The sequence below is a fragment of the Mirounga leonina genome, unplaced genomic scaffold, assembly GCF_011800145.1.
Source record: "Mirounga leonina isolate KUSES-001 unplaced genomic scaffold, KU_Mleo_1.0 Mir_447, whole genome shotgun sequence".
Lineage (NCBI taxonomy): Eukaryota > Metazoa > Chordata > Mammalia > Carnivora > Phocidae > Mirounga > Mirounga leonina.
In genome coordinates, this window is record NW_023270757.1 from 13721247 (window position 1) to 13748613 (window position 27367).

Genomic DNA, 27367 nt, shown 5'->3' on the forward strand with positions numbered 1-27367 from the left:
TCACAGCACCTACACTTTCCTACATCTGAACCAGTGGTTTCAAATTTTTTTCAGGGCTAGAGACTTCCTTCTTCAAAGAAATCATATATGGAAGCTCAAAAACTACAGGCTTCGGTTTTTTGCAGGGATTACTGCTGGAGCACAGCCCTGCTCTAGGGACTGAATATTCTTTACCTGGAAAGGATATGAAAGTTACAATATAAAAGTTGATTCAAATTTAAAAACAATTCTTAACACTGACTATGGATTTTTAAATAACATACTCATTGTCTAAGGTATGACTTAAATAATAAATTAACACACAAAAATTAACTCAAAATGGATCATAGTTCTAAATGTAAAAGCTAAAACTATAACATTTCTAGAAGAGAACCTAAGAGAAAATCTTTGTGACCTTAAGTTAGCCAAAGATGTCTTAGGACATGACACCAAAGCACAATCCATAAAGAACAAATTGATGTTAGATTGGGTTTTATCAAAATTTAAAACTTTTGAGGGGGAAGAACAAGATGGCAGAGAAGTAGGAGACCTGGATTTCGTCTGGTCCCAGGAATTCAGCTGGATAGGGATCAAACCATTCTGAACACTTACTAACTCAACAGGAGATCGAAGAAAAGAATAGCAACAACTCTCTAAACAGAAAAGCAACCACTTTCTGGAAGGTAGGACGTGCGGAGAAGTGAATCCGAGGCAATATTTGAGAGGATAGACGGCGGGGGAGGGGGCCTCCGTCAGCCACTTCTGACAAGTGATAGAGCCGTGGAGCACAAAATCGGAACTTTTAGAAGTCGGTTCCACTGAGGGACGTCGCTCCAGTGGCTAAGCAGGGGGTGGAACCCTCACGGGACAGTGCGGTCTCAGGACCCTAGGGGTCACAGAAAGACCAGGGGTGCTTGAGTGTGGCAGAGCTCCCGGGTATCGGAGCCAGGAAGCCAGCTGCAGAGACGGAGCCGAGGAGCGGGCTCTCAGTTCGGGGTTACCATAAACTGTGATCCGGGTCACAGTCAGGCCACTGCTCCTCCAGCAGGGACCCAACAAGTGGGAGATCCGGGGAGTTTCCCCTTCTTCCCCCAGGAGGAGGGGCGCGGGAGCGCACCGCAGGGATCTGCTGGGTTTGGAGACTCCACACGGGGTCGGGTGCCAGAGATAGAAATGCTCGGTCACAGGCCGGGTGAGCTTGGAGTACGGCCGGAGACCAGGGAGACGGGAGTGACTGACTGCTTTTGTCGGGGGGTTACTGAGGAGTGGGGCCCCGAGTTCTCGCTTCCTCCAGGGCAGAGATTAGGAGGCCACCATTTTCACTCTCGTCCTCCAAAGCCGTAAGGAAAGCTTGCAGGGAACAAAAGCTCCCGAGATCAAACCCAAGCAGATTACTTAGCCCGGACCCGGCAAGGGTGGGGCAATTCTGCCTCCGGCAAAGACATTTGGGAACCACGGCAACAGGCCCCTCCCCCAGAAGATCAGCAAGAACAGCCAGCCAAGATCAAGTTTGCCGATCAATGAGAATGGCAGAACTCCAGTGCTAGGGGAATACTGCACATAGAATTCATGGCTTTTTTCCCATGATTCTTTAATCTTTCAAAGTTACATTTTTTTTAACTGTCTTTTCTTTTTTTGAATTTTTCTTTTTCCCTTTTTCAACCAACATCTTATCAATCCCTTTTTTAAAAAATCTTTTTTATTTTTCATTTTAGAGTCATATTCTATCCCTTCATAGTAGTTACCCTTATTTTTGGTATATATATATATAAGTTGTTCTCTCTTTAAAATTTTGGCATACAGTTTATTCTAACAGATCAAAATATACCCTAAATCTCTAATGTATGGCTTTGTTCTAGTCTCCTGCCTGATCACATTCTCTAACTTTTTTTTCCTTAAATACTCTTCTTTCTTTTTTCAATCAATTTCTTATCAATTCCTTTTATAAAATCTTTTATAATTTTCATCTTTGCAGTCATATTCCATCCCTTCATCATATTAACCCTTATTTTTGTACATATGTAAGTTTTTCTTTCTTTAAAATTATGGGAGGCACTTTCTTCTAACAGACCAAAATACACCCAAAATCTAAGTGTGTGGCACTGATCTATGCACCAACCTGATCATATTTGATCATATTCTGTTTTTTTGTTTTGTTTTGTTTTTGTTTTTATCTTTTTTTCTTCTTTTTTCTTTCTTTCCCTTTCTTTTCCCCTGGTTTCAGGTCTTTTCTGATTTCCTTAGTGTATATTTTCTGGGGACATTGTTACCCTGTTAGCATTTTGTTCTCTCATTAATCTATTCTCCTCTGGACAAAATGACAAGATGGAAAAATCACCACAAAAAAAAGAACAAGAGTCAGTACCGACTGTCAGGGACCTAATCAATACGGACATTAGTACAATCTCGGAACTAGAGTTTAGAATGATGATTTTAAAGATACTAGCTGGGCTTGAAAAAAGCATGGAAGTTATTAGAGAAACCCTTTCTGGAGAAATAAAGGAACTAAAATCTAGCCAAGTCAAAATCAAAAAGGCTATTAATGAGGCACAATCAAAAATGGGGGCTCTAACTGCTAGGATAAATGAGGCAGAAGAGAGAATCAGTAATATAGAGACCAAATGATGGAAAATAAAGAAGCTGAGAAAAAGAGAGATAAACAACTACTGGATCACGAGGGCAGAATTCGAGAGATAAGCGATACCATAAGACAAAACAACATTAGAATAATTGGGATCCCAGAAGAAGAAGAAAGAGAGAGAGGGGCAGAAGGTATACTGGAGCAAATTATAGCGGAGAATTTCCCTAATTTGGGGAAGGAAACAGGCATCAAAATCCAGGAAGCACAGAGAACCCCTCTCAAAATCAATAAAAATAGGTCAACACCCCGACATCTAATAGTAAAACTTACCAGTCTCAGAGACAAAGAGAAAATCCTGAAAGCAGCTCGGGAGAAGAGATATGTAACCTACAATGGTAGAAACATTAGATTGACAACAGGCCTATCCACAGAGACATGGCAGGCCAGAAAGGACTGGCAGGATATAGTCAGCGCACTAAATGAGAAAAATAGGCAGCCAAGAATACTCTATCCAGCTAGGCTGTCATTGAAAATGGAAGGAGAGATAAAAAGCTTCCAGGACAAACAAAAACTAAAGGAATTTGCAAACACAAAACCAGCCCTACAAGAAATCTTGAAAGGAGTCCTCTAAGCAAGGAGAGAGCCTTAAAAGTAACATAGACCAGAAAGGAACACAAACAATATACAGTAACAGTCAACCTTACAAACAATACAAGGGCACTAAATTCCTATCTTTCAACAGTTACCCTGAATGTAAATGGGCTAAATGCCCCAATCAAAAGACACAGGCTATCAGATTGGATAAAAAAACAAGACCCATTGATATGCTGTCTGCAAGAGACACATTGTAGACCCAAAGACACCCCCAGATTGAAAGTGAGGGGGTGGAAAACCATTTACCATGCTAATGGACACCAAAAGAAAGCTGGGGTGGCAATCCTTACATCAGACAAATTAGTTTTTAAGCCAAAGACTATAATAAGAGATGAGGAAGGACACTATATCCTACTTAAAGCATCTATCCAACAAGAAGATCTAACAATTGTAAGTATCTATGCCCCTAAACATGGGAGCAGCCAATTATACAAGGCAATTAATAACAAAAGCAAAGAAACACAACGACAACAATACAATAATAGTGGGGGACTTTAACACCCCCTTCACTGAAATGGACAGATCATCTAAGCAAAAGATCAACAAGGAAATAAAGACCTTAAATGACACACTGGACCAAATGGACTTCACAGATATATTCAGAACATTCCATCCCAAAGCAACGGAATACACATTCTTCTCTAGTGCCCATGGAACATTCTCCAGAATAGATCACATCCAAGGTCACAAATCAGGTCTCAATTGGTACCAAAAGTTTGGGATAATTCCCTGCATATTTTCAGATCACAATGCTTTCAAACTAGAACTCAAACACAAGAGGAAAGCTGGAAAGAACTCAAATACATAGAGGCTAAAGAGTATCCTACTAAAGAATGAATGGGTCAACCAGAAAATTAAAGAAGAATTTAAAAAATTCATGGAAACCAATGAAAATCAAAACACAACTATTCAAAATCTTTGGGATGCAGCAAAGGCAGTCCTAAGAGGAAAGTATATAACAATACAAGCCTTTCTCAAGAAACAAGAAAGGTCTCAAATACACAACCTAACCCTACACCTAAAGGAGCTGGAGAAAGAACAGCAAATAAAGCCTAAACCCAGCAGGAGAAGAGAAATCATAAAGATCAGAGCAGAAATCAATGAAATAGAAACCAAAAGAACAGTAGAACAGATCAACAAAACTAGGAGCTGGTTCTTTGAAAGAATTAACAAGATTGATAAACCCTGGCCAGACTTATCAAAAAGAAAAGAGAAATGACCCAAATAAATAAAATCATGAACGAAAGAGGAGAGATCATAACCAACACCAAAGAAATACAAACAATTATAAGAACATATTATGAGCAACTCTATGCCAGCAAATTAGATAATTTGGAAGAAATGGATGCATTCCTAGAGATGTATCAACTACCAAAACTGAACCAGGAAGAAATAGAAAACCTGAACAGACCTATAACCACTAAGGAAATTGAAGCAGTCATCAAAAATCTCCCAACAAACAAAAGCCCAGGGCCAGATGGCTTCCCAGGGGATTTCTACCAAACATTTAAAGAAGAATTAATACCTACTCTTCTGAAACTGTTCCAAAAAATAGAAATGGAAGGAAAACTTCCAAACTCGTTTTATGAGGCCACCATTACCTTGATCCCAAAACCAGACAAAGACCCCATCAAAAAGGAGAATGACAGACCAATATCCTTGATGAACATGGATGCAAAAATTCTCACCAAAATACTAGCCAATAGGATCCAACAGTACATTAAAAGGATTATTCACCACAACCAAGTGGGATTTAGCCCTGGGCTGCAAGGTTGGTTCAGCATCCTCAAATCAATCAATGTGATACAATACATTAATAAAAGAAAGAACAAGAACCATATGATCCTCTCAATAGATGCAGAAAAAGCATTTGACAAAGTACAGCATCCTTTCTTGATCAAAACTCTTCAGAGTATAGGGATACAGGGTACATACCTCAATATCATAAAAGCCATCTATGAAAAACCCACAGCGAATATCATTCTCAATGGGGAAAAACTGAGAGCTTTCCCCCAAGGTCAGGAACATGGCAGGGATGTCCACTCTCACCACTGCTATTCAACATAGTATTAGAAGTCCTAGCCACAGCAATCAGACAACAAAAAGAAAGATAAGGCATCCAAATCGGCAAAGAAGTCAAACTCTCACTTTTTGCAGATGATATAATACTTTATGTGGAAAACCCAAAAGACTCCGCCCCAAAACTGCTAGAACTCATACAGTAATTCAGTAAAGTGGCAGGACATAAAATCAATGCACAGAAATCAGTGGCATTCCTATACACCAACAAGAAGACAGAAGAACGAGAAATTAAGGAGTCGATCCCATTTACAATTGCACTCAAAACCATAAGATACCTAGGAATAAATCTAACCAAAGAGGCAAAGAATCTGTACTCAGAAAACTATAAAATATTCATGAAAGAAATTGAGGAAGACACAAAGAAACGGAAAAATGTTCCATGCTCATGGATTGGAAGAATAAATATTATGAAGCACTGGGTGTTATATGCAAACAATGAATCATGGAACACTACATCAAAAACTAATGATGTAATGTACAGTGATTAACATCTAATAATAATAATAATAAAATTAAAACTTTTGCTCTGCAGACACTATTAAGAAAGTAAAGATAAGACACAAACTGGGAGAAAGTATTTGTAAATTGTATCTGACAAAAGATTTATATACAGAATATTAAAAAAGGCCTTACAAGCAATAAAAAATAAGTAAAATATTTGAATAGGCCTTTCAACAAAGATGATGTCTGAATGCCTAATAAGCACTTAAAAAATTGCTCAAAGTCATTAGTCATCAAGGAAATACAAACTAAAATCACACTGAGGTCCTACTACATACCTGCTAGAATAGTTATTATCCAAAATACTGACAATACCAGGCTTTGGTGAGGATGTAGAGAAACTGTAACTTCACATATTGTTAGTGGGAATACAAAATGGTACAGCCACTTTGGAAAATAGTTTGGCAGGTTCTTATAAAGCTGAACATACACTTACCATATAACTCAATAATCTTACTCTAAATATTTATCACAGAGAAATGAAAACACAAATCTACACAAAGACTTGAAAGCAAATGTTCATAGCAGCATTATTTATAATAGCTCCAAACTCAAAATAATCCAATGTCCATCAACCCGCAAATGGATAAACAAAATAAATTATACTCATACAATGAAATATTATTTAGACTAGGAGAAAAAAATGTAAAATATCTAACAAAGGGCTTGTGTCTAAAATACACAAAGACCTCTTATAAGTCAGTAACCCAGCTCATCTCTCTCTTCCCCTTGGAACTTCCTCTGGCCCATCATGATTGCTTCCATCTCTGAACTTAACAACAACCTTCATTGGGTATTTTTCTTATAAAATCTTTCAGATCAGCTCCTGGTTGGAGGTGAGGGGATATAAGGGGGCATCAGTGATGAACAAATTAACACAAATGGGCTAGGATGGGATGGGGCATGAATTCCCGAAGCTGAAGTGGCCTTAGGGGATAAGAAGTGTCTCTTCATCAACCTGGTCTCTGCCACTGTAATGTCTGCATGGCCACCTGACCTGAAAATTGAGGAGCTTCCCAGAATCCCATAGAATAGAATGTTTCTGGCAATAACTTTTTTTCTCAGTATTTCATACTCACTTGGGTATTTTATTTTGCCTTCAGAATACCCAGGATCACTTCTACACCTATGTTTATATATCTTTGAATCCCCCATGGTGCCTACCACAGTGCTGAACAAATAGGTCACAGAGAATGAATGATACAGGGACTCCTGGGTGGCTCAGTCAGTTAAGCGTCTGCCTTCAGCTCAAGTCATGATCCCGGGGTCCCGGGATCGAGTCCTGCATCGGGCTCCCTGCTCAATGGGGAGTCTGCTTCTTTCTCTGCCTGCCGCTCCCCCTGCTTGTGCTCATTCTCTCTCTCTGACAAATAAATTTTTTTTTTTAAGAATGAATGATATAATTGGATATTCCCAAACACAGGGTAGATTTGGTTCATGGTACCTGCCACTCTTGGGCTTAAGCTTTACGCTGAGAAGAGATGGTGAAGTCCTGGAAATTAATAACATTGCCCTCAAGTTCAAGGTAGTTATTTTGACTTTGTTAGGCTGAAGATGAGATGTTATATACCTTGAGCCCCCTTGGAAAGAAAAGGATGGGAAGGAAATACCAGGAAACTGTCTCCTGGGAATCAGTTCCCAAACCAATCACCTTGGGATAATTACCAAAAGAGAAATAAGAGAAATACTGTCAAGTGAGGAAAGTATGTATTTGAAGAAAAATGTAACTGACATTGTGCCTTCAGCGCAACTAGTTAATCTCCTACATGAGATATCAGGGTGATGACACACTTTTTTCTTCAGAGGATCACCAGTGCTAAACGGAAACTGTCAATATGACGGCTGCAGAATTGTAGTCAGTGAGATACATACAATTTATAAAAGAGAAAGGGAGTCCAACTCAAACAAGGGCTTCAACATTCCATTCATATGCCCAGGCTTTCATGCAAAAAGCCACTTAAGAATTACACATAAGTGAATAAAATCCCAGGGTCTGGTAATAGCTACCCCTACTAACGTGAGACTGTTCATGAAACTTAGGAGTGTTTAGTGCCTCAGTGAAGGGCACACCGTTTAGAGAGCTGATCGACAGATGAAAGCCGACCTTAGTTAGGAGCCCCTGCCAGCAACTGTGGGTTTAGTCTTCAAAGGTACAAGGACACTCTATTCCCCTGAATGGCCTTGAAGTTCTTTGATTATTTTTTCTAAATAAACTCTTAGCCAATATAGTAATATTCCCCCTCAGTTGGGTAGATTCTATTTACCTACCTATCAATTAAATTGTGTTCAAATACAATTTCTCCATTACAAATCATGTTTATAAAGGTGCAGTAGTGTATTTTATAAACATTGAACTGCTTTATGTGTTGTTTTTTGAAGATGTTTGAAATACTCAGAAGAATATGAACTACTAAGCTAATGCCTGATTAATTAGTTATGGACATTAAGTGCTTACAAAAATTACAGTATTTGTAAGAATCATATATATTGAATCTATAATCATATTAAGATGTTCAAGGAAATTTGGTTACTTAAATTTAAAATCGTCAGGATTTGACCTGTCAAATTTATGCATTATATAAATACTACAAGGGAACAAATGAGTTTGCACTTATTTTTATGCAAAAATTATTAAGTTTAGAAATAAATTTGTCAGTTGAATTTGAAGCCTTTGAAAAGTAAACTTTAAATCAAATAGATTAAAATCCAAGTAATAACAGATACTTTTACATGTATAAAAGGTTCCCCGAAGGAGTAAAAGTTAATGGGAATTTGGCAAAGCTTTCACCTCACAGACTCTCAGCTCCACAGCCCAGAAAGAGAACAAAGGGCACCTCTCCTGAGCAGTTAAATGCCATGTGGGCCATACCTGCAGGAATCCTAAACCAACAAAAGTTCTCAGAACTTTCTCTGTCAAATTTTTATAGATTCTAGAAGAACCAAGACTGTCAAAGGAAGAGGGAGGTAAGGGGCATCAATCTGGAGCAAACATAACCTAGATGGTCTGGGATGGGGACCTTACTTGAAAATCCAGAGAACCTCAAAATCTAGGAGCCAATAAGAACTTGAAAATGCTTCCCAGGATCCCATAGCATAGAATGTTTCTGGGAACAACTAAGAAGTTTATCAAACTACCTCAAATATTTTCTTTTGCCTCTGAAACATTCAGAGTCACCCATACACTTACTTTTGCCAAGTGGGGCCTTGTAGAATGCTAACTACTGAGCAGCTCCCACACTCTGTCCATCAAGGGAGGTACCGGGTGCCCTACCACAGCTACATTACGTCACAGAGAGCAGACTTCCTAGAAAGGTGCCCAAAAGCATGGAGGCAATAAGCAATGGAATGCAAAGGGCCAACCTGCCTTCTGGACCTAACTGTGTCACCACACAGCTTGGGAAGCTTGAACAAAGCTTTTTCAAAGCTTTTTTTGTGACCTGACAAGTATCACATCTGTGAAATGAGCATGAACTTACTTTGGAACAGGGTTTGTTATAAAAAGCCACTGAAATAACACTTTAAACACCCAGAAAGATACAAGCATAAATATAGAGAATTAGGTTCCTTATTATAAAGTCTGAAGATGCTAGGACTGCTTTACAGCAATGGAAATGGTAAGCTGACTCTGAAATATTACACGTATGGGCATCCATTAAACTAACAAGTAGAAATAGAATTCTATTCCTACTAACATACTTTCTAACCAAATTTCATCAAGACCAGAAAAGGACAGCATAAATTAGATGGGGAGGGTAAAGAGAAAAAAAAAAGTTCTACAGACTGAAGTTAATATCCTAAAAAATCTGATTTTTGTATCAACTCCATGTCAGGTATTTAGCTCACTCAGTCCTTTCAATAATCCTAGCAGGTAGAAATTATTATTCCCTTTTTAGTGGGGGGGGAACAAAACTGAGGTTTGAAAGTTGAAGCAATCTGCCTATTACTGAGAAAAAAAAATTAGCTCTGAGAACTTCAGTTTGTATGGCACCTCCCAAAAAAACTAAAGGCCATGGCAATCCATCCCTAGAATCTTGAAGAGTAGAGTTCTTGTGCTTATTTCACATTTCAACAGAGGCTGAAAAATGTAGCAAGTCTTCATGGAAATTTCAGTGATGAACTCTAGCTGTCAAATTTCTAAATGGTCCTGTTTCTCTTCTCACACCCAGTGGTAAATGTTAAGCGCTCGTCCTAGAGTTATCCAGATCTCGCCACACCATCCACCTCCCTTGAAATGAGCTCTAAGTTCAGATGAAAGGAAGCAGCCATCACTCTCATGTCAACATGGGCATGCTAGAAGATCCCAGATTTTAGCAGCAGCTAAAAGGAGGACCTGGAATCACTGTGCTCATTGCGTTCTCTCAGATGGGCAACTTTCATTCCCATCAAAATAGGAGGAGACAAAAAAATTCATCAGGAAGTGTGTCGCAATTTCACAGACTGACAGATGGAGGCATGTAGCAATACATCTTTTATTACTTCCCTTGACAGCTACAGATTGCATACTGAGTTTAACTGGGCTGATACATTCTGCAGGTGTATTGTTGAGAGAAAAAAATTTGGGATATTTTCTAGTTATCAGAGAAATAATGTACCTAGGTATGGAAAGAAATTTCCTGGTAGTCCAAAGAACGTTTCTCCCTACTGTTCCAAATACTCTCTTGTTACGTAATCCTAACACAGGTATTTTGATGCCTGGTAAATTTATTTTCAAATATGGATAGGCCAGCCTGCATTAGAGGTTTCTCTTCTGTTGTGTTTATAAAATGATCTATAACCAATGATTCTACAACTAAGAGACTGCAACTTTCTTTACTAAAGCCTCATGCTGCATAAGGTACTATGCATAAGGTACTATATTTATGTCATACATAAATATATAGTTTGGGATGAGTAAATTTGATTTTCTCAATTTGATTTTCAAAGTTAAAAAACTGAAATTGTGCTGTACCCTTACAGCTGTTCTAGGGAGCAAATACCCACAGCTTAGAGAAGCTAGTTCTTCACTAGCCAGTAACACTGATGTCATACTGCATTTGATGAAAGCGCCTGCCCAGAAGCATTCACACCTGATAAGCATATTGTGTGGATTAGAGTTACAGAAAAACAGAAGAAAAAAATCATTTTTTACCCCAGTGTCAGATGCCACAGTTATATCAGCTAATGAAAACAAAATTTCTCTGAGGAATGTGGAATGTATTTAGTATTTCCACCAAATAATGGTTCTGCCACCATCTGCAAGATGTGGAGACAGCAACGAACCTGATTACATTTTTTCTTATCTCCTGATGAAACTCCCCATTAGGCACTAGGCAGGATCCCCATCTCCCAGAGGACAGTTCTGGTGTAGATGGATATCAAAAGTGGAAGTGGGATGATTGCAGCAACTAATGGCCTGAAAAATGGTGCTGTGAGCATATTTACATTATATCATATACAGGAATAAGTATAACTTATATGTGAATAGATTTATAATATACTTAATTATACACTATATTATATCTTAAAACATAACATCAAGTTCCCCATCTCTAACTGGTCTAGTTGACATACTACACTACAAAGGCATTTACATGCAGCTTTCATCAATTTCAGTGAGAAACACAGAACCCAAACAATCCTTGATAATCCTTTAAATTTTAAAAGTTTGCCTTATAAAATCCACGACTTGGCCATTTGGAAAACTAGATGATGACCAGGACAAAGTATATGGCTAATGGAGTGGATCTACAGAGTGCTACAAACCAACCAAAACAATGTGGCTGCTTCACGAAAAAGGAAACTACAATCTGCCACAGAATCAGAGCTTCTCATGTGACAAGGTAAAGAAAAGAGTTTTTGGTCAAACATTATTCTGGGTGAGTCTCTAAAGGTGTTTTTGGATCAGTTTAATATTTGGATTGATAGACTGAGTAAAGCAGACTACCCTCCCTAGTTTGGGTGGGCTTCTTCCAATCAGTTAAGGGCTGAATAGAACAAAAGACTGACCCTGTCCTCCAAATAAGGGGAATTCCTCCTGTCTGACTGGCTTGGAGCTGGAACTTGGCTTTTCCTGCCTTCACAATTGAAATGAAACATCCACTTATCACGGATCTCAAGCCTACAGGCTCCCAGACTAAAACTACACCATCAACTCTCCTGGTTCTTAGGCCTTTGGACTTGGACTCGAAACTAAACCATCGGCCCTCTGGGTCTCAAGCTTGCCAACTGCAGATCTTGGGACCTCTCAGCTTCCATAATCCCATAAGCCAATTCTTTATAAAAAATGTCACATATCACTCATATGTGGAATTTAAGAAACAAAACAGATGAACACAGGGGAAGGGAAGGAAAAATAAAATAAGATAAAAACAGAGAGGGAGGCAAACCATAAGAGACTTTTAACCATGGGGAACAAACTGAGGGTTGCTGGGGGGGAAGTGGGTGGGGGATGGGGTAACTGGGTGATGGACATTAAGGAGGGCACATGATGTGATGAGCTCTAGGTGTTATATGCAGCTGGTGAATCACTAAATTCTATCCCTGAAACTAATAATACACTATATGTTAACTAAATTGAATTTAAATAAAAAAAATTTTAAATGCCATATATACACACACACAATCTTAATATATATGGGTTTTTAAGATGTATATATAGATACTTTTAACATATCTATTATATTAAATACAAACACACAAACCCCGTTGGCTCTGTTCCTCTGTAGAACCCTGATTTAATACAACATTGTAATGGAAAAAACTCTTCCCTATAGAGCCACCAAAGTAGTAAAGATGGGGATATCTCATTCCTTGCCAAGGTAACAAAGATGAATAAGCCGCAGCAGCCATCAGATGGTGATACTATTAGAAAGTATGTGATATTAGGGGCATCTGAGTGGCTCAGTCGTTTAAGTGTCTGCCTTCAGCTCAGGTCATGATTTCAGGGTACTGGGATAGAGCCCTGCATCACATGGGGCTCTCTGCTCAGCAGGGAGCCTGCTTCTCCCTCTCCCTCTGCCTGCCTCTCTGCCTACTTGTGATCTCTCTCTCTCTGTCAAAGAAATAAAATCTTTAATAAATAAATAATAAATAAATAATAAAAGAAAGTATGTGATATTTGAAAATAAAACATGACTGAAATATTCCTACTTCTATAAGAGGCCTGGAATAAGGAACCAAAAATGCATGCGATTGGAGGGGGAACAGTGGAGTATTAAGGGAGAAAAGATCGGACAAAAAGAGAGAAGACGTGCTCACAGATTATTACAATTTATTTTTCCCTGCAGAAATTATCATTCACACCAATTCAGGCACATGCATGTGCTGCCCCTCCCTCCAGGGCTACAGCTGTGACCACACACATACAACCTGCTGCTAAACCTCAAATCCTTATCAAATATGCCACGTAATAGCTAATCAAGCTGTGAAGAATTTTGCTTCTTCGTTCTTCCTGACTTAAAAGCCAAGGCTCCTGAACGATCCTATGAATTTTAGGGCCTGTGTTCTTCTCACGACACCCACACATACTTAAAATCATCTTTGTATGGGGTTCACAGAGAGAGGAAACAGAAGGTGTCAAAGGAGAGATTTTAGAATTTCAAAAAACTTCCAGGATCACAGACATCCTTTTCCAATATACAAGCTAAAGACATTTTAGGAAAGCTTAAAACCAGTTGGGTATGCGGAGACTTGTGAAGCGAAAGGGAATTTAGGATTCATTAAAACACTATCATGGATAGAGACCTAACTATTTGCTCAGAAGTCTTCCATCCCACCCCACAACGCCCAGTAAAGACTCCTTGACTCCCAGCTCAGTGGTCACAGTGTGCACAAAAGAAGGCTAATTCTGAAGTGAGCATGTACCTGGGCAGGGCTAAAAGCCAAGGCCTTGGTCTCTTGCATCCTTCTGTGTCTTTCTTGCCCTTGCACATTCCTTCTCCTCCTTTCTTCCCAGAACAGAGGCTCTGGAGCCAGACTCTGGGTCTGAATACTCTTTCTGACACTGATTAACTATGTGTGACCTTGAGGAAGTTATTTACCTCTTGATGCCTCAGTTTCCTCAGCAGCAAAATGTAAAATATAGTAGTGACTAGCAATGTGGGGTTGTGAGGATGAAATCAGTTCAAGCACAACAGGTTCTTGATGCAGTACTGGCCCACAGTACATGTCCGTGTCAGCCCCGACTAATCTTGTGGAGTCCATTCTTGGACCCAACAGGTGGTAAGCTGATTCTGGTTCATTTATGGCATTTCTCACATGGTATAAAAAGCACCCATTTACCAGCCCACCTCCCCCCAGATGGAGCAGAAATCACACATTCTCATGATCCTTTCCAGCACCTAGTGGTGGTACACAGCAGATACTCAGTAACTGTGGACTGAGTGCTTCAACACACTAATTCTAACAAGGACAGCATGTCACCTAGGCTGCTGATTATGAATGGCAATGGCAATGCAGTAAAGTGAAGCTCCAGGTAGAATTCTGCAATGAAACACAATTCACCCTTTGGCTGTATAATCAAGTCCTGGGATTTTTTATTTGTCTAAATTCATTTGCTTTAAAAATCTTTCAAATAAGGTCACTTTGTTTATATACTTGTCCCTCTTAATGGCACAGAGAAGTAAGCATAACAAAGCTGACTGAATCAATGTTACTTTTGCCCCAGGAGAACAAAATTCTAGAAATATTTATGAGCAATCTCCTACAGTTACATTTAATTATCAATTGCACATAACACATAATTATTAAAGTCATTAAGAAATGTCCTTCCAAGTATAAACAAGAGCAAAGCATCAACAGACCCAGGATAAAGCAGAGGTTACAACTACCTTTTTGATGCCTGGCTCCCCCCAAATGACATTTCCCTTAACTACAAAAGGGATAAAAAGACCACTGGACTAACCCTGGTCTCAGGCATGTGATTTGGTCTCAGTCTCAAAAAACCTTTTGTGGAAAGTCCTCTTTTTGTGAAACATCCTATTAAAAAGCAAGCCCGTGATACATATTCACTAGTTCCTCTAAGTAAGTCCCAAGGTGTTAACTGAGAGGACAGAGGAAGAAGTAGACAGACAGACACGCATATGCACACACCTACTCCTCCTATATAGACCAGACCAGTTAAGAAGATCAGTAAAAGTCACAGGCTTTTTCCTACGTGACTTTGGTTATTCCCATATGAAACATGCACAGATGTTTCTGTTGGATCACAGATGTCACTGTCGGGTCAGATTAATAAAAGCCATATTTTCCAGTTAAGCATAAGGAAAAAGAGGTAATAAAGGAATTCAAATATGCTCATGCTCTGTAACAGAAAAGAATAGGTGAATTTGCATTTTATGTTTCCTGGCCACATACACTTCTCATTTAATTAAAAGAATTTGGGAAGATGAGTCTTAAGTTCACATGACCACAATTTACTATGAAGAACACTAAGAACCTCCTAGAAAACAATACTACTTTGCAGTGCCAAAAAAGCACACCTGAATCAAATATTAAGTGAAATGAGTTACTCCAAAAGCCAAAAGGAGGATTGCTGAAAGGTTCAGCTGGTTTAGTTCTACAAAAATAAACCGGGGAGCAGGCAGCTCACCACTATATCCTCAGGGAATGTGTCTCTGCTGAAGGAGCCATCATCAAACACAACCTCATAGAAGGTCTGCGATGTCACAGCAATCACCCTGCAGCTGTAATAGCGGGTGTTCCGATGCTTCGTGATGACCGTCTGCCCCACAGAGATACCCTTCTCGCCAGCCTTGGACTTCTAGAAGAAGGGGCACAGAGAAAGGAGAGAAAAGGAACAGGAGAAAGATAAAAGGTAGGGACAGAAAATAAAATATATATTTATTTAGAAAAAAAATTCACGTGGTCATGATACATATTTTTAATTTTTAAACTTTTTATTGGGGAATAATTTCAAACCTAAAGGTTACAAGTATATGAGTAGTACAAGATACCTATATACTCTTGACCCCTTTACCCAGATTCACCTATTGTTATCTATCAGTATTTTTAACATTTTACCATTTCTCTTTTTTTGCATATTCTATCTCTATTTTATATACATGTATATTTATATATAAAAAAATTGTGTGTGTATATATATAAACAGTCCACCCAGAACCATTTAAGAATAAGCTACATACATCATGGGCTTTTACTCCTAAATACGTCAGTTGTGTATTTTCTAAAAATAAGGATTTCCCTTTACATAACCACAGTACAGTTACTGACTTTAGTAAATCTAACATGGATATGATACTTTTATCAATGATGTATGTTCTAATTTTGTCAACTGAGCCAATGATGATCTTCATGGTTTCTCCAACTCCCCTCACATGGTCTCAAGGGCAAGGTCCAGTCGAGTCAGGTACTGCACTTTGCTGCCGCTTCTCTTTAGCCCCTTCTAATCTGGATCATTTCCACAGCCATTCTTTGTCTTTTGTGATCATGAGTGATACTTCTAAAGAATACAATTCTCCCTCTCCCTCCTTTTTTAACAGAGCATTTGCCTGATGTTTCCTCATGATTAGATTCAAGTTATACATTCCTGGCCAGAACACCACACAGATAATGTCATATTCTTCTCAGGATATCACATCTGGAGGCACATGATGTCTGTCTACCTCTCAATGGTGATGTTAATTTTGATCCTAAACAAACTGTAGTCCAAACTCTCATTATAATCACTATTTTTTCCCTTACAACTAATAAGCAATCTGTGGGAGAAACTTTAATACCATGCAAATATCCTGTTCCTGTACATATCTGCTTAGGTTTAGTATCTATTGATGAGTCGGGCCTGATCCAATCTTTACTGTGATGGTGGTGATATGCCGATTTCTGCAGCTCTGGCACTCCCTCCATATTTACTAGCTGGCACTTGGCACCTGTTAAGCAGGAGTCTTCTACTCTCTCCACATCCTGGTCTTGTGTGGGAGAGGAGAAGACAAGGTAGAAGCCTGCAGAAATGGCCTGGGGCCCACAGGTCAGGCTATGCAGGGGGTAGGGAAGGGAGGAGGGCAGTTCCTTTGCCATCCTAAGGAGTCAGGACATTATCCTGTGGGCCTAAGGAAGGCACCGAGAGATTTAAGTATAGAAGAAAAATGATCCAGGTTTATATGGCTATAGGTGGAAAAGGTGAGTGGGGAGCTTATTACAATGGGCCAGGTGGAAGATGAGGGCCTGGAGTAAGGAACTAAGGACAAATGCTCATGATTTGGATGGAGGGATGACTCCCTCCCAACAAGCATGTTCCTACAGTCTCCTAGTTGTAGACTGAGCTCTGCCATCTAGTTTCTCACATGCCTAACAAAATAAAATCATTCCCCAGTGATTGCTGGGTTGGTTGGGGAATTTTTTTTGCCTTTAGGTGTAGTTAGGTATATAAACATCTTGACAAAAGACAAAAGTAAAAAGACTATAGTGATTTAAGTGCACTATGCTTAAAGTAGAAATCATTTGTTTTGTTTTGTTTTTAAGGTTTTTTTGTTTTGTTTTGTTTTGTAGTAATCTCTACACCCAACATGGGGCTTGAACTCATGACCCCAAGATTAAGAGTGGTGTACTCTTCCAACTAAGCCATCCAGGCACCCGTGAAGTAGAAATCATTAATAGCTAGGCCACAGTATGTTATATGTGCTGAAATAATTACCTAGTTTCCTGTTTCATTTCTCCATCCAACCCCTTTAAATATATCTAACCTTTCCAAGTAAGAGAAAACTCAAATGTAATAATGAATATGAGTAAAAGCACAGTCTGTGGTGATATAACTCCCGAACTGGGCCCACAACTGTTCCTTAAGACTGTACTGTTTACAGCTAACTGTAGGAGGCAAACTTTACAACCTGTGTGACCATATACAGTGGCCCTGAGTGGCCATGGCAGCACTTTCTGCAGATGTTGTCCCTCTCTGTCAAACTGACTTAAAAACACTCATGGTCAGGATTGCAAGTGTTGCATTTTACTATGGTATTAGTTCCTTTGTGCATAGTTTATTAAAATTGGAATAAACCCTGTAAGGAAACAATGGTTTGGATTTGAATTCTAAGCTCTGCTACTTACTAGCTGTGTGATCTTGTGATCTTGAACCTTTATCAGCCTCAGTTTGTTCATCTGTAGAAGGGATAATACTTACATTAAAGGTTTGCTATAAAAACAGGATAAAGTACATCAACTACCTAGACTCATGGGCAACTGGTTCTGAGCAACTGTTAACTGATTTCATTTTGTAAGGGGAGAGCATACCTAGGACCGCAGCCCCAGATTAATAAGCCATTCTTCCCTGCTGCCCCGCAGTAATGGGCACGTATGGCTGCAGCACCCTGATTTCACACGACAAGGCTGAATTCAGCCCCAGACCACCACAGTCTTGTTCTTTACCTCATCCACTTCTGATTCTAACTCATGTCAAAAGTGGGCACAAAGCTATGGTCCTTAGGAGGAAAGGCATAAGGAGGCCTCCTCCCCTACCCCTAATGCTCCCAAAGCCTTCGTCTGCAACTCCCTTAAAGCCCTGCCCAAATGACACTTTGATTGACTATTCCTCCTACAACAGGGCAAAATCCATGCATCAGCGCCAGACTACATGTCTTTTTTTTTCACAGTACCCACCACAGCATGTACAACACTATTGTTGCTAGATGAACAACAAATGAATGAATGAAAGAAAGAATAAATAATTTTTAAAGATGAATGAACAAACTGTGAGGATGGGTACAGACACATTTTCAAAATGGGAGAGGACTGATTCTAATCATTCATGGTCCAGAAAAGGGAAAAGAAAAACAAAGGGGAGTTGTAGGAAGATGTTCCTCTTTCTTGGGGTAGGAAGGCATGTATGTGGGTAGGGGGAGGGAATAAAGAAGTTTTATGGTGAAATTCACAGGGTCTGGAAAGTGGAAGTGGTCAGTCAGGGGAAGAGAAACACGATACAGATTTGAAAGAGAAAAGGCTGACTCTAGACTACAACCACCTTTTTCCTACTTAGGACCTGAAATTTATGCAAACTAGCTGGCTGGAAAGATGGTCAACACACAAATTACTTTCATCTAAATAAAAATTTCCATGAGCTTCAGGCATGACCATTTCATGGGGAGTACTAAGGAAAACAGATTTTTTCCATAATGCTATTTTGATAGGATTTCTGATTTATTTTTGCAGGGAAAAATTATTGACAAGCATACCCCATAACTGATTATACATTCTCAAAAATATTTCCTGTCAGAAAAGTCTAAGAATCTATTGATGTTAACACTGTCATTTCTGATCAAAGAAGACAGATATTATGCAAGAGGTTTCATCATATTATAGAAATGGCTATGGTATTTTGAAGATTAGTACACAGGCTAAGGCTGTGAGAGTTAAATTTCCTTCAACATGCACTAAGCAGAAATGAACAGTGGTTTAAGGGGAAAAAAAAGCACAACTTCTTTTAAGGAAAGCTAGAGCCAGTTTGAAATGCTGGGGATGGGGAAAAAATGTTAAGTAGGAAAATGTTACAGACATTTCACAAAAGCATCAGAGAGTTCTTGGGGCACAATTATACATGTAGAGTTACCAACACACATCCATATACCTGAGTTAATTAAATTCTCCCAATAACGCTGTGACATGGTTGTTATTTTCATTAAATAGATGAAGTAGCTGAGGTACACAGTCAAGGACCTTTTCCAAGATCTCAGAGATGGTGAGAAGCTAACATGGGGCCCAGAGGCAGGCACTTTCCTATCTCGAGTGCATTGCTATCATCAACCAGGAGAATAAATGTTGACAGAAATCAGAGGAGAAATAAAACCTACCAGGAAATGGACCTAATGGAACTTAAGCACTTGCCTAAAGAAGTTACATTTTCTTTTTCTTTCTTTTCTGATTTATTGAGTACCTCCTCTGTTCTACATACCCGTTGAGATATTTCTCAGGTAAGAAATCATTTAATCTCCTCAGTATACTCAGAGTTCAATTAGCAACTTGGATTTGGAGCCTATCTGGAGATGAAAAATGTAGAATGTATAATTGTACATACAGTGCATTTTTCCATATGTACACATGACACACACACACACACACACTGTGGTAAATTGCAAAAATACCCATAAATCTTCACTTCTTTCTGTTTTCACATCCTTCTCAATGAGACCTTGCAGCTCCTTCTATCAAGGGCTGGACCCGATTTGCTCACCCCTCAAATCTGGGTTCACCTTGTGGCTTGGACTACCTCGACCAAAAGAATACAACAGAAGTATGCCAATCCAAGGCCTTGCAGCCTTCTGCAGTTTCTTTCTAGGGGCCCTAGACTCTGTCATGTAAACAAACTCAATTATCTTACTGGCAGACGAGAGATCACATGGACCAGACATGGACCCAGCTAGGAAAAGGTAAGCAGTTCTACAGCTGACCACAGATGAATGAGGCAATCAGCCTGGAATAGAAGAATCACCCAGCTAAGCCCAGCCTAAATCTGTGACCTACAGAATCATCAGCTAAAGAACTGTCATTGTTCTAAGCCACTACAGCTTGTGATAGTTTGTCACACAAACAAGTAAGAAAAAAGATACTAAGAAAAAATATACTAAACTGCTAACCTATATAAATCTAGGTAATGGAATTTTGTTTATTTGCTTCTTCATGTACTTCTCTATACTTTCTATTATGTATTTAGTTAATTATTATTGAAAACACTAAATGTAATAAAATACAAGAGCCCTTGCAAGTTTTTAACTTCTTTTAATAACAGGTCTACTTAACTGATATGCTCAAAAAAAGCTGAAGCCAAATTATTTAGTAAAGAAAGACAATGTTCATCATTTATCTTTTAGTTAAATATATAAGATAAAAGAAGGACCTAAAATGTACACTTTGTAAAGTGGAAGGATACACAAATTTAGTTAAAAAAATTTCATCTGACTTAACTTATATTTATTATATTTAGGCCAAATGTGATATAACAAAAAGGCACCTTTATTTTGTTCTTAATAATCACTACTGATTCCTAAGACATGTTGTTTCAGTAAAATGAACATATTTTGTTCTCAGGTTTGGGGTTCTATTTTAAAAAACAAGAACAACAACAAAATAAAAACAAAAACATAAGCCACCCATAAGGGGCAGCACAAATAATAGGATCCAATTGTTTAAATGTAGAAGAGTTTTCTCCCCACTATGTCGCTTCCAGGTGTGGGCTTAGAAAGGAAACAGGCCCTTATTACACAGCTCTCTAACTTTCCCAAGACTCTACTGATGTTGAAATAAATGGCCACACTTGGGGGAGCGCCTGAGTGGCTCAGTCGTTAAGCGTCTGCCTTCGGCTCAGGTCGTGATCCCGGGGTCCTGGGATCGAGCCCCGCATCGGGCTCCCTGCTCGGCGGGAAGCCTGCTTCTCCCTCTCCCGCTCCCCCCTTGTGTTCCCTCTTTCGCTGTGTCTCTCTCTGTCAAATAAATAAATAAAATCTTTAAAATAAATAAATAAATAAATGGCCACACTTGGAAGAAAAAAAAAATAGCTAACCATCAGTGATCACAATCTGAATAAGGAGAAAAAGATGTTCCTAATACCTGGATTGTCTATCAAAGGCACGCCAACATCCAATAGGCTAACTCCAAAAAATTTAAAGCCAGTGTTGACAAAACAGGATGAAAGAAATCACCATTACCTGACGAGTATACTATGGCCATAAATTCTGAGCCAAAGAGCCAAGAACCAGCTAGCAAGTGATGCAAAGAGGAAAAGCAATGCAAGGATGGACACAGAGAGAAAAAAGTGGCACTTAATAAGCAATTACTGAGTGCTCATTATGAGTAAGGTACCTTGCAAGGTGCTGAAGATTAAAATAAAAGAATGAGAGAGTCCCTTCTCTCAAATACCTCACAGGCTGGTAAAAAAGAGAGACATAGCTGATCAAAATGCAAAGTATTAAGAACGCCCAGATGAGGGCAGGAAGGGACCTTTCCTAGGCTTCACTACAGGGAACTTGTGAACCAGGTCGGAGGGAGCCAGGAAGCACTCTTGTACACACGTCAGGGAGGCGGTTTGAGAGTGGAGTGTTTGGTGCCATGAACCCCTACCCTTGGCTACTTTGTGAGCCTGTGGGCACCTACTCAGAACGGTATTTTTAAATGCATAAAACAAAACAACAAAAGATTACAAAAGAAACTAATTGAAATAATACTGAAAAACAAATTTGTGGTGTAATATCTTTGCTTCTTTAATAATGTATTAAATACTAATATCTAGTGGCAGGTCTAATAACTATTAATCTCCTAATTTCAAGTTGTTTAGAACATAAGCAATATTTTGAGATCTCTGTTACAATGGTTATGTGAGTTCTATTGTGGACAGAGTCACAGAAACTGCTAAGGCCGGCACTGCCTCCAAACTGACAGAATTGCTAAATTCCAGCTAGAGTTAGTGGAAAACAATTGTAAATCTTTCCTCATCCTCTAACAGACAAATTTTTCTTGATACTAAAGTATAAAAAAGATTTTATCACCTGGAATATTTAAAGGCACAGCAGTCAACCTTCTAACAACTTATAAAAAATTACAACAATATTCTTTATATAATGGTGCTTATATATACTGAAGATAAAAGGACAGAGCGAAATGAAACTCAATGAAGTCATCCCTGTGAAAGGTGAAGTTATGGAGGCATTATGGGTAATTCTGGGGTGACCTAAAATGACACAAGAACCTAACTTAAGTACTGATGTTAGAATGTGCACTGCATTCTCCAATATCATTTCTCCCCATTGGGTTTTTGAGAGCAGAGAGCAGTTAGTTCACTAACTCTGAAGCAAAGGCTCAGGGAGGAGTCCCGTGTGGCAGAAGGAAGGAAGATTCCTATACTTTGGCAACACGGATCTTCTCTGATCAGACCCAGCAAAGGCTCAGCTGCATTTACGCCTTGAAGAAGGGTCACCCACCATCTGATGAGATGAATCATGGGCAGAAATGTCATCCTGGGAAAATCCCCGACTGGGTTCTCCATCTATATAATAATGTTTAAAAAGGGTGTAAATCTGAATATAACAGTATATGCAGAGCGAGCAAGGCTGGGAAGTTGAAGAAATGAAGTAACTTATCCAATGAACAGGCCAAAAAGGACATTCCCATTTCTCTCCAGTAACCGCTTCACCTTCTCTTCTTAATTATTTCTCCCTAATTCCTATGATTTAATAACCCGTGAGATATTATTATTGTATTTTTTCAAGATACCATTTTATAAAAATCCCTAGGGGATCTGAGTAAATAAATTAATACACACTATTCTTCTTTTACCAACTCATGCAGTAGAAGTCACTCATATAAATTTGCCTTGTAATAATGAAAGCTTTCTTTGTAAAATTACAAGAGCTAGGTAAAAATCTTCTACCCAGAAAAACCTAAATCCCTCGGGCTTCATGAAGAAGTAATTGCTGTAACAGCAGAAGTGCACATGCAAACTCATAAAAATGTCACAAGTATTTAATTTTCTACATGTCTGTTTGTTCACGTGTACTTTTATTTCTTGTGGGTTTTTAAGTACAAACATATAATACAGTGGGAAATGGTGGTAAGCAGTTTCCCAGCAGATTTAAGGTCTTATTCACTTTAATGTCTGTAGAAGATACTGAGCAAAAACTAATTCTTTTCCATCTGAGTCATTAGCTCACCTCAGAGGTCTTGTTTGGTAGGTAAGTGATGAGGACTGGGACAGGAGAAGCATCTTTAGATGCTCACTCTGTTAATGTAGGAAACTCTCAACAGGTCGGCACCACCTGCTTTCTATTCTGAACAATAAACAACTTCAGAAACAGCAGAGAGGAAAGTTCACGCCGGTTAGACTGGTGGAGGTGGAGGAGTGTGGAAGCCTCCCACTGCTAAGACAGAACTTGCCACAAGCTCCTCCTAAGTCACGTCCAACCTCATTAGTTGCTAGTGAACATGGGAGTCCCTGGATGCCTGCCCCCAGAAGCTCTACCTTGGGCTTCTACATTTCAGGGGCTCTTCAGCCTTCTTGGGTAGCAACAGTAAAATCTGGAGAGAACTACAGGTTCAACAAAATCTCAATCATTCACAGCAGGCTCTGTGTGTGTGTGTGTGTGTGTGTGTGTGTGTGTGTGTGTGGAAATTAACAAGCTGATTCTAAAATTTACATGAAAATGCAAAGAGACTAAAATACTCAAAGTAATCTTGGGAAAAAAAATGTTGGAGGAATTATAACTTGGGGGGAGGAGAAGGAAAAGCATTGGCTCAATTATAAGGTAATACAACTTTCAAAAATTACCTTAAATGGGGCATTTTCAATAGAGAGTAGCAAGCAAGTATCACCGAATTGTATTCTTCCCAAAAGGACTTTTGAATCTCAATTACAGTTGGGGAAAGGATTAAAAATAGCTAAAATAGATGCCAAAAAAAATGTTCTTATCAAGGAAATCTGAAGTAAATCAGACTAATTAAATGGTATTATAGTTTTTCTGTGCCACCAAAAAGGAAACCCAGGTAAATAATGACACCATGTAAGCTAACCCAAGCCATAGTCTCAAGTTGGAAAAGTAACTACCAAGACAGCAGTCTAAATGAAATGTCACATATACTCTGACTCTGACGACCTGGAAGCTCTATCTTTTCATGGTTGGTGAACCTCTCTGAAGTGCCATTTCATCATCTGTAAAATGTATACAATCATAATACCAGGGAGGTGGTGACTGTGAGGACCAAACGAAATAATGTAGTTATGTCTGAAAGTATTCAGTAAACTATAAAAGACACTACAAATATTAGCCATTATATTACTTTTATTCACTTTATCTTATACACTGCTCCCAACAAAGGAGGGTTGTCCCCTTGAACAGAAGAGAAAATTATGGTGGGATAGGCAATTGTGGTTCTATAAAGATACAGTAGTTACACGAGCATGAGCGAGGTGGGGGGAGGGAAGAAAGGAGATAGAAGTGAGAGAGAAGGAAAGGGAGAAAGGTAGGGAGGAGGGAAGTGAGAGAAAGACACAGAGAGTGCAAGAGAGGGAGAGAGAGAGAGAGAGATCTAAAGTAAAGCTTCCTAGCTTTCTTTTGAAATTTCAGGAGAAATAGCCACAGGAACAGTGGAAGAAAAGCCAGCCAAAAGCTTCCTACTGCCCATCACAACAGCAGAAGTGCAGAGTCCACCTAGCTACCTCACCAATGTTAATCAAAGAGGATAAACCCATAAAATCTTTCCATTATTAATCAAGAAAATTAATATCTATTTTTCTCTCTATCTAGTGTTAATTAAATGCATCTATGTGCCCAACACCGCTTGAAAAAGAGATATGTGGGGTTCCTGTGGAGGCAGGAAGGGACAGGGAAAAAACTGAGAGGTTCTGTAGCAGTAACCTTTCCTTTCCAGTTTCATGACTGTGGCCCCCATGTCCTCTCAAAATCACCTAAATTTAGTCTCTGTGGTCCCCACAGCCTTGGCAAAAGCTACTTCTAGTAAGGGCACCAGTCTTTATTCCAAACACATGATAGAGATATATAATAACAGATTTGAAGGTACAATTAGAAAATACTGAATATAAGGGTTTGGAAATTTTGTATTTTCTTCTAATTCCTGAGAAATGTATGAGGAAAAGGGGGGGGGGGGCAAACTTAACCAAAAGGCTTATCTAGTACTCAAAGAGAGACAAACAAGATGGAAAGTAACTGATTACAATATGTAATGCCCACAAAAAAGAGCATTTCACTTCTTCTTGCCTCCTTCCCCAATCAAAGGCTTCTGAATGCCAGATCATCTCAGTAATGGCTCAAAGAAAAATTAAAAGAATGCTTTATTTAAAAATGTAGAAACAGTAATTTCTTACATTTCTTCAGCTACTGCCCTCTATAATTTCACAGACCCACTACACATGGTGTGGGATAAGCAGAGAGAATCCATGGTATCTCACAAAGAAACCAAGCCAATTTCAGATAAAGAATGGTCAAGAGAGGTGCATGGGTGGCACAGTGAGTTGAGCGTCTGACTCTTGGTTTCAGCTCAGGTCGTGATCTCGGGTTCATGAGATCAAGCCCCACTTCGGGCTCTGTGCTCAGTGTGGAGTCTGCTTGGGACTCTTTCTCCCCACCCCCCCGCCCTCGTGCTTGCTCACGCACGCTCTCCCTCTCTCTCTCTCAAATAAGTAAGTAAATCCTTTAAAAAAAAAAAAAAGTCAAGAAACCACCTAATTTTGCCTGGAAAGAAAAGAAGTGCTGATTTGCAGGTGTGAAATTGTCAGACCCCAAGATGGCTACCAACATCCTGTGGAAAAGAAGGACAAAGAAGCTGGATGTTCCCAGGCTGACTGGCTTCCTGCCAAGAGACCTCACAAGGGCTTTTTAGTTAATCCAGAGTTTTACACATCATGTTTGTTGAAAGTGGACATGTATATAATGGTTTTTAGATAGAAATGTTGGAACTTATTTGCCATTTCTCTTGTTTGCAGTTAATAGTCTTAAAAAGTTACACTTCCATTACATTTTGTCAGTATCTACGGATTTCATTATGACTATGGCATCTAATTACTGTTTTCCACATGAAGGAATTGCGAAATGCTGCCTCTTATGCTTTACAAGATGGTGGAATGTCAAATACCCTTTCCTGTTGTCTGTCTGTTGACACATTCCATTTGTATTTCTCCACCATATCCATGGTGTTTCACTCCAATACCAGTGTTAAAATATGGGATTAGTGTCACTAATTTTCTTAACAAGCTATCAGGCAATAATGCATCCCTCAATTATTTTCTTTTTAAAAAAAGACTATAAGTTGCTGAAAAGCTTAAAATTTTCTGGGTACTGAGATACATCAATTCTGTGAGAAAGTGAGCAAGCATTTTACATGGAAACACACCTCACCTATACTAAAAAATGAAACCAGGTAAGTGGTCCTTGGAGAGAAAGACTTGATTTCCTCAGTATGTGTGGTCCTTGAAGTTGGCAAGTATCAACTGTGCCATGTAAACATTCCTTCATGCAGTACAAGCCTACGTCTGCTGACTGGCTCCCAGGTTCCATGCATGCTGTGTGATGGGAGTAACAGAGCCAAGGAGGAAACACAACATTGACAAGTTTCTCTTGGGGATTCTGAGGAGTCTGCTTTTGTGATAATAACCAAACACCTGCACCAAGATGCAGATCTTTCTTGTTGTTGTTTTTTTTTATATATAAAATCAGGATTCATTTGCAGTTTTACAAGGCCAGAATAAAAAGTTCAGCAATACATTCTTTTCTGTGAACCATGCATTATTATACATTTTGAGAGAGATAAATATAACCAAGCCTGTCAGATAAGAGATCTCTTAATAATCAAGGCTCTACAGAGGGTAACTACTAACACTCATGTTAAAAACATGTAAGGTCTCAGCCCCCGACATGGCTTCAAAGTTATTTCAGGGGCTCCTCAGGCCCTCAGGAGTCAGTATTGCCAATTTGCAAAATAAATAATGCGTCCCACAAAATATATGCTCTAACATTTTTCCAGCGCATTTGGATGTTTCCAGGAAATATATCTGAGATAGTATTCTTTTACCCAACCAGATTAAAGGATCAGAAATAAAGTCTGGAGAAAGGCTACCCTAAGGGAAGAGAGAGTTTTCTGAACCCC

The 27367-nt window shown here is 39.1% G+C and overlaps 1 protein-coding gene across 9 annotated transcripts in view; it reads right to left on the reverse strand.

Moving 5' to 3' along the window:
* The window catches only part of KDM4C (lysine demethylase 4C), a 457231-nt gene that overhangs the window by 27523 nt on the left and 402341 nt on the right, over positions 1-27367 (reverse strand). For 4 of the 9 annotated variants that reach the window (XM_034987990.1, XM_034987989.1, XM_034987993.1 and 1 more), the window contains 2 exons: positions 17837-17887; positions 15366-15536 (listed from right to left, as the gene is read on the reverse strand). In XM_034987990.1, the coding sequence (XP_034843881.1) occupies positions 15366-15536; positions 17837-17887 (222 nt within the window). Of the gene's footprint in view, positions 1-15365; positions 15537-17836; positions 17888-27367 lie in introns of those variants that run through there. The other 5 variants (XM_034987991.1, XM_034987994.1, XM_034987992.1 and 2 more) reach the window with 4 other exon arrangements.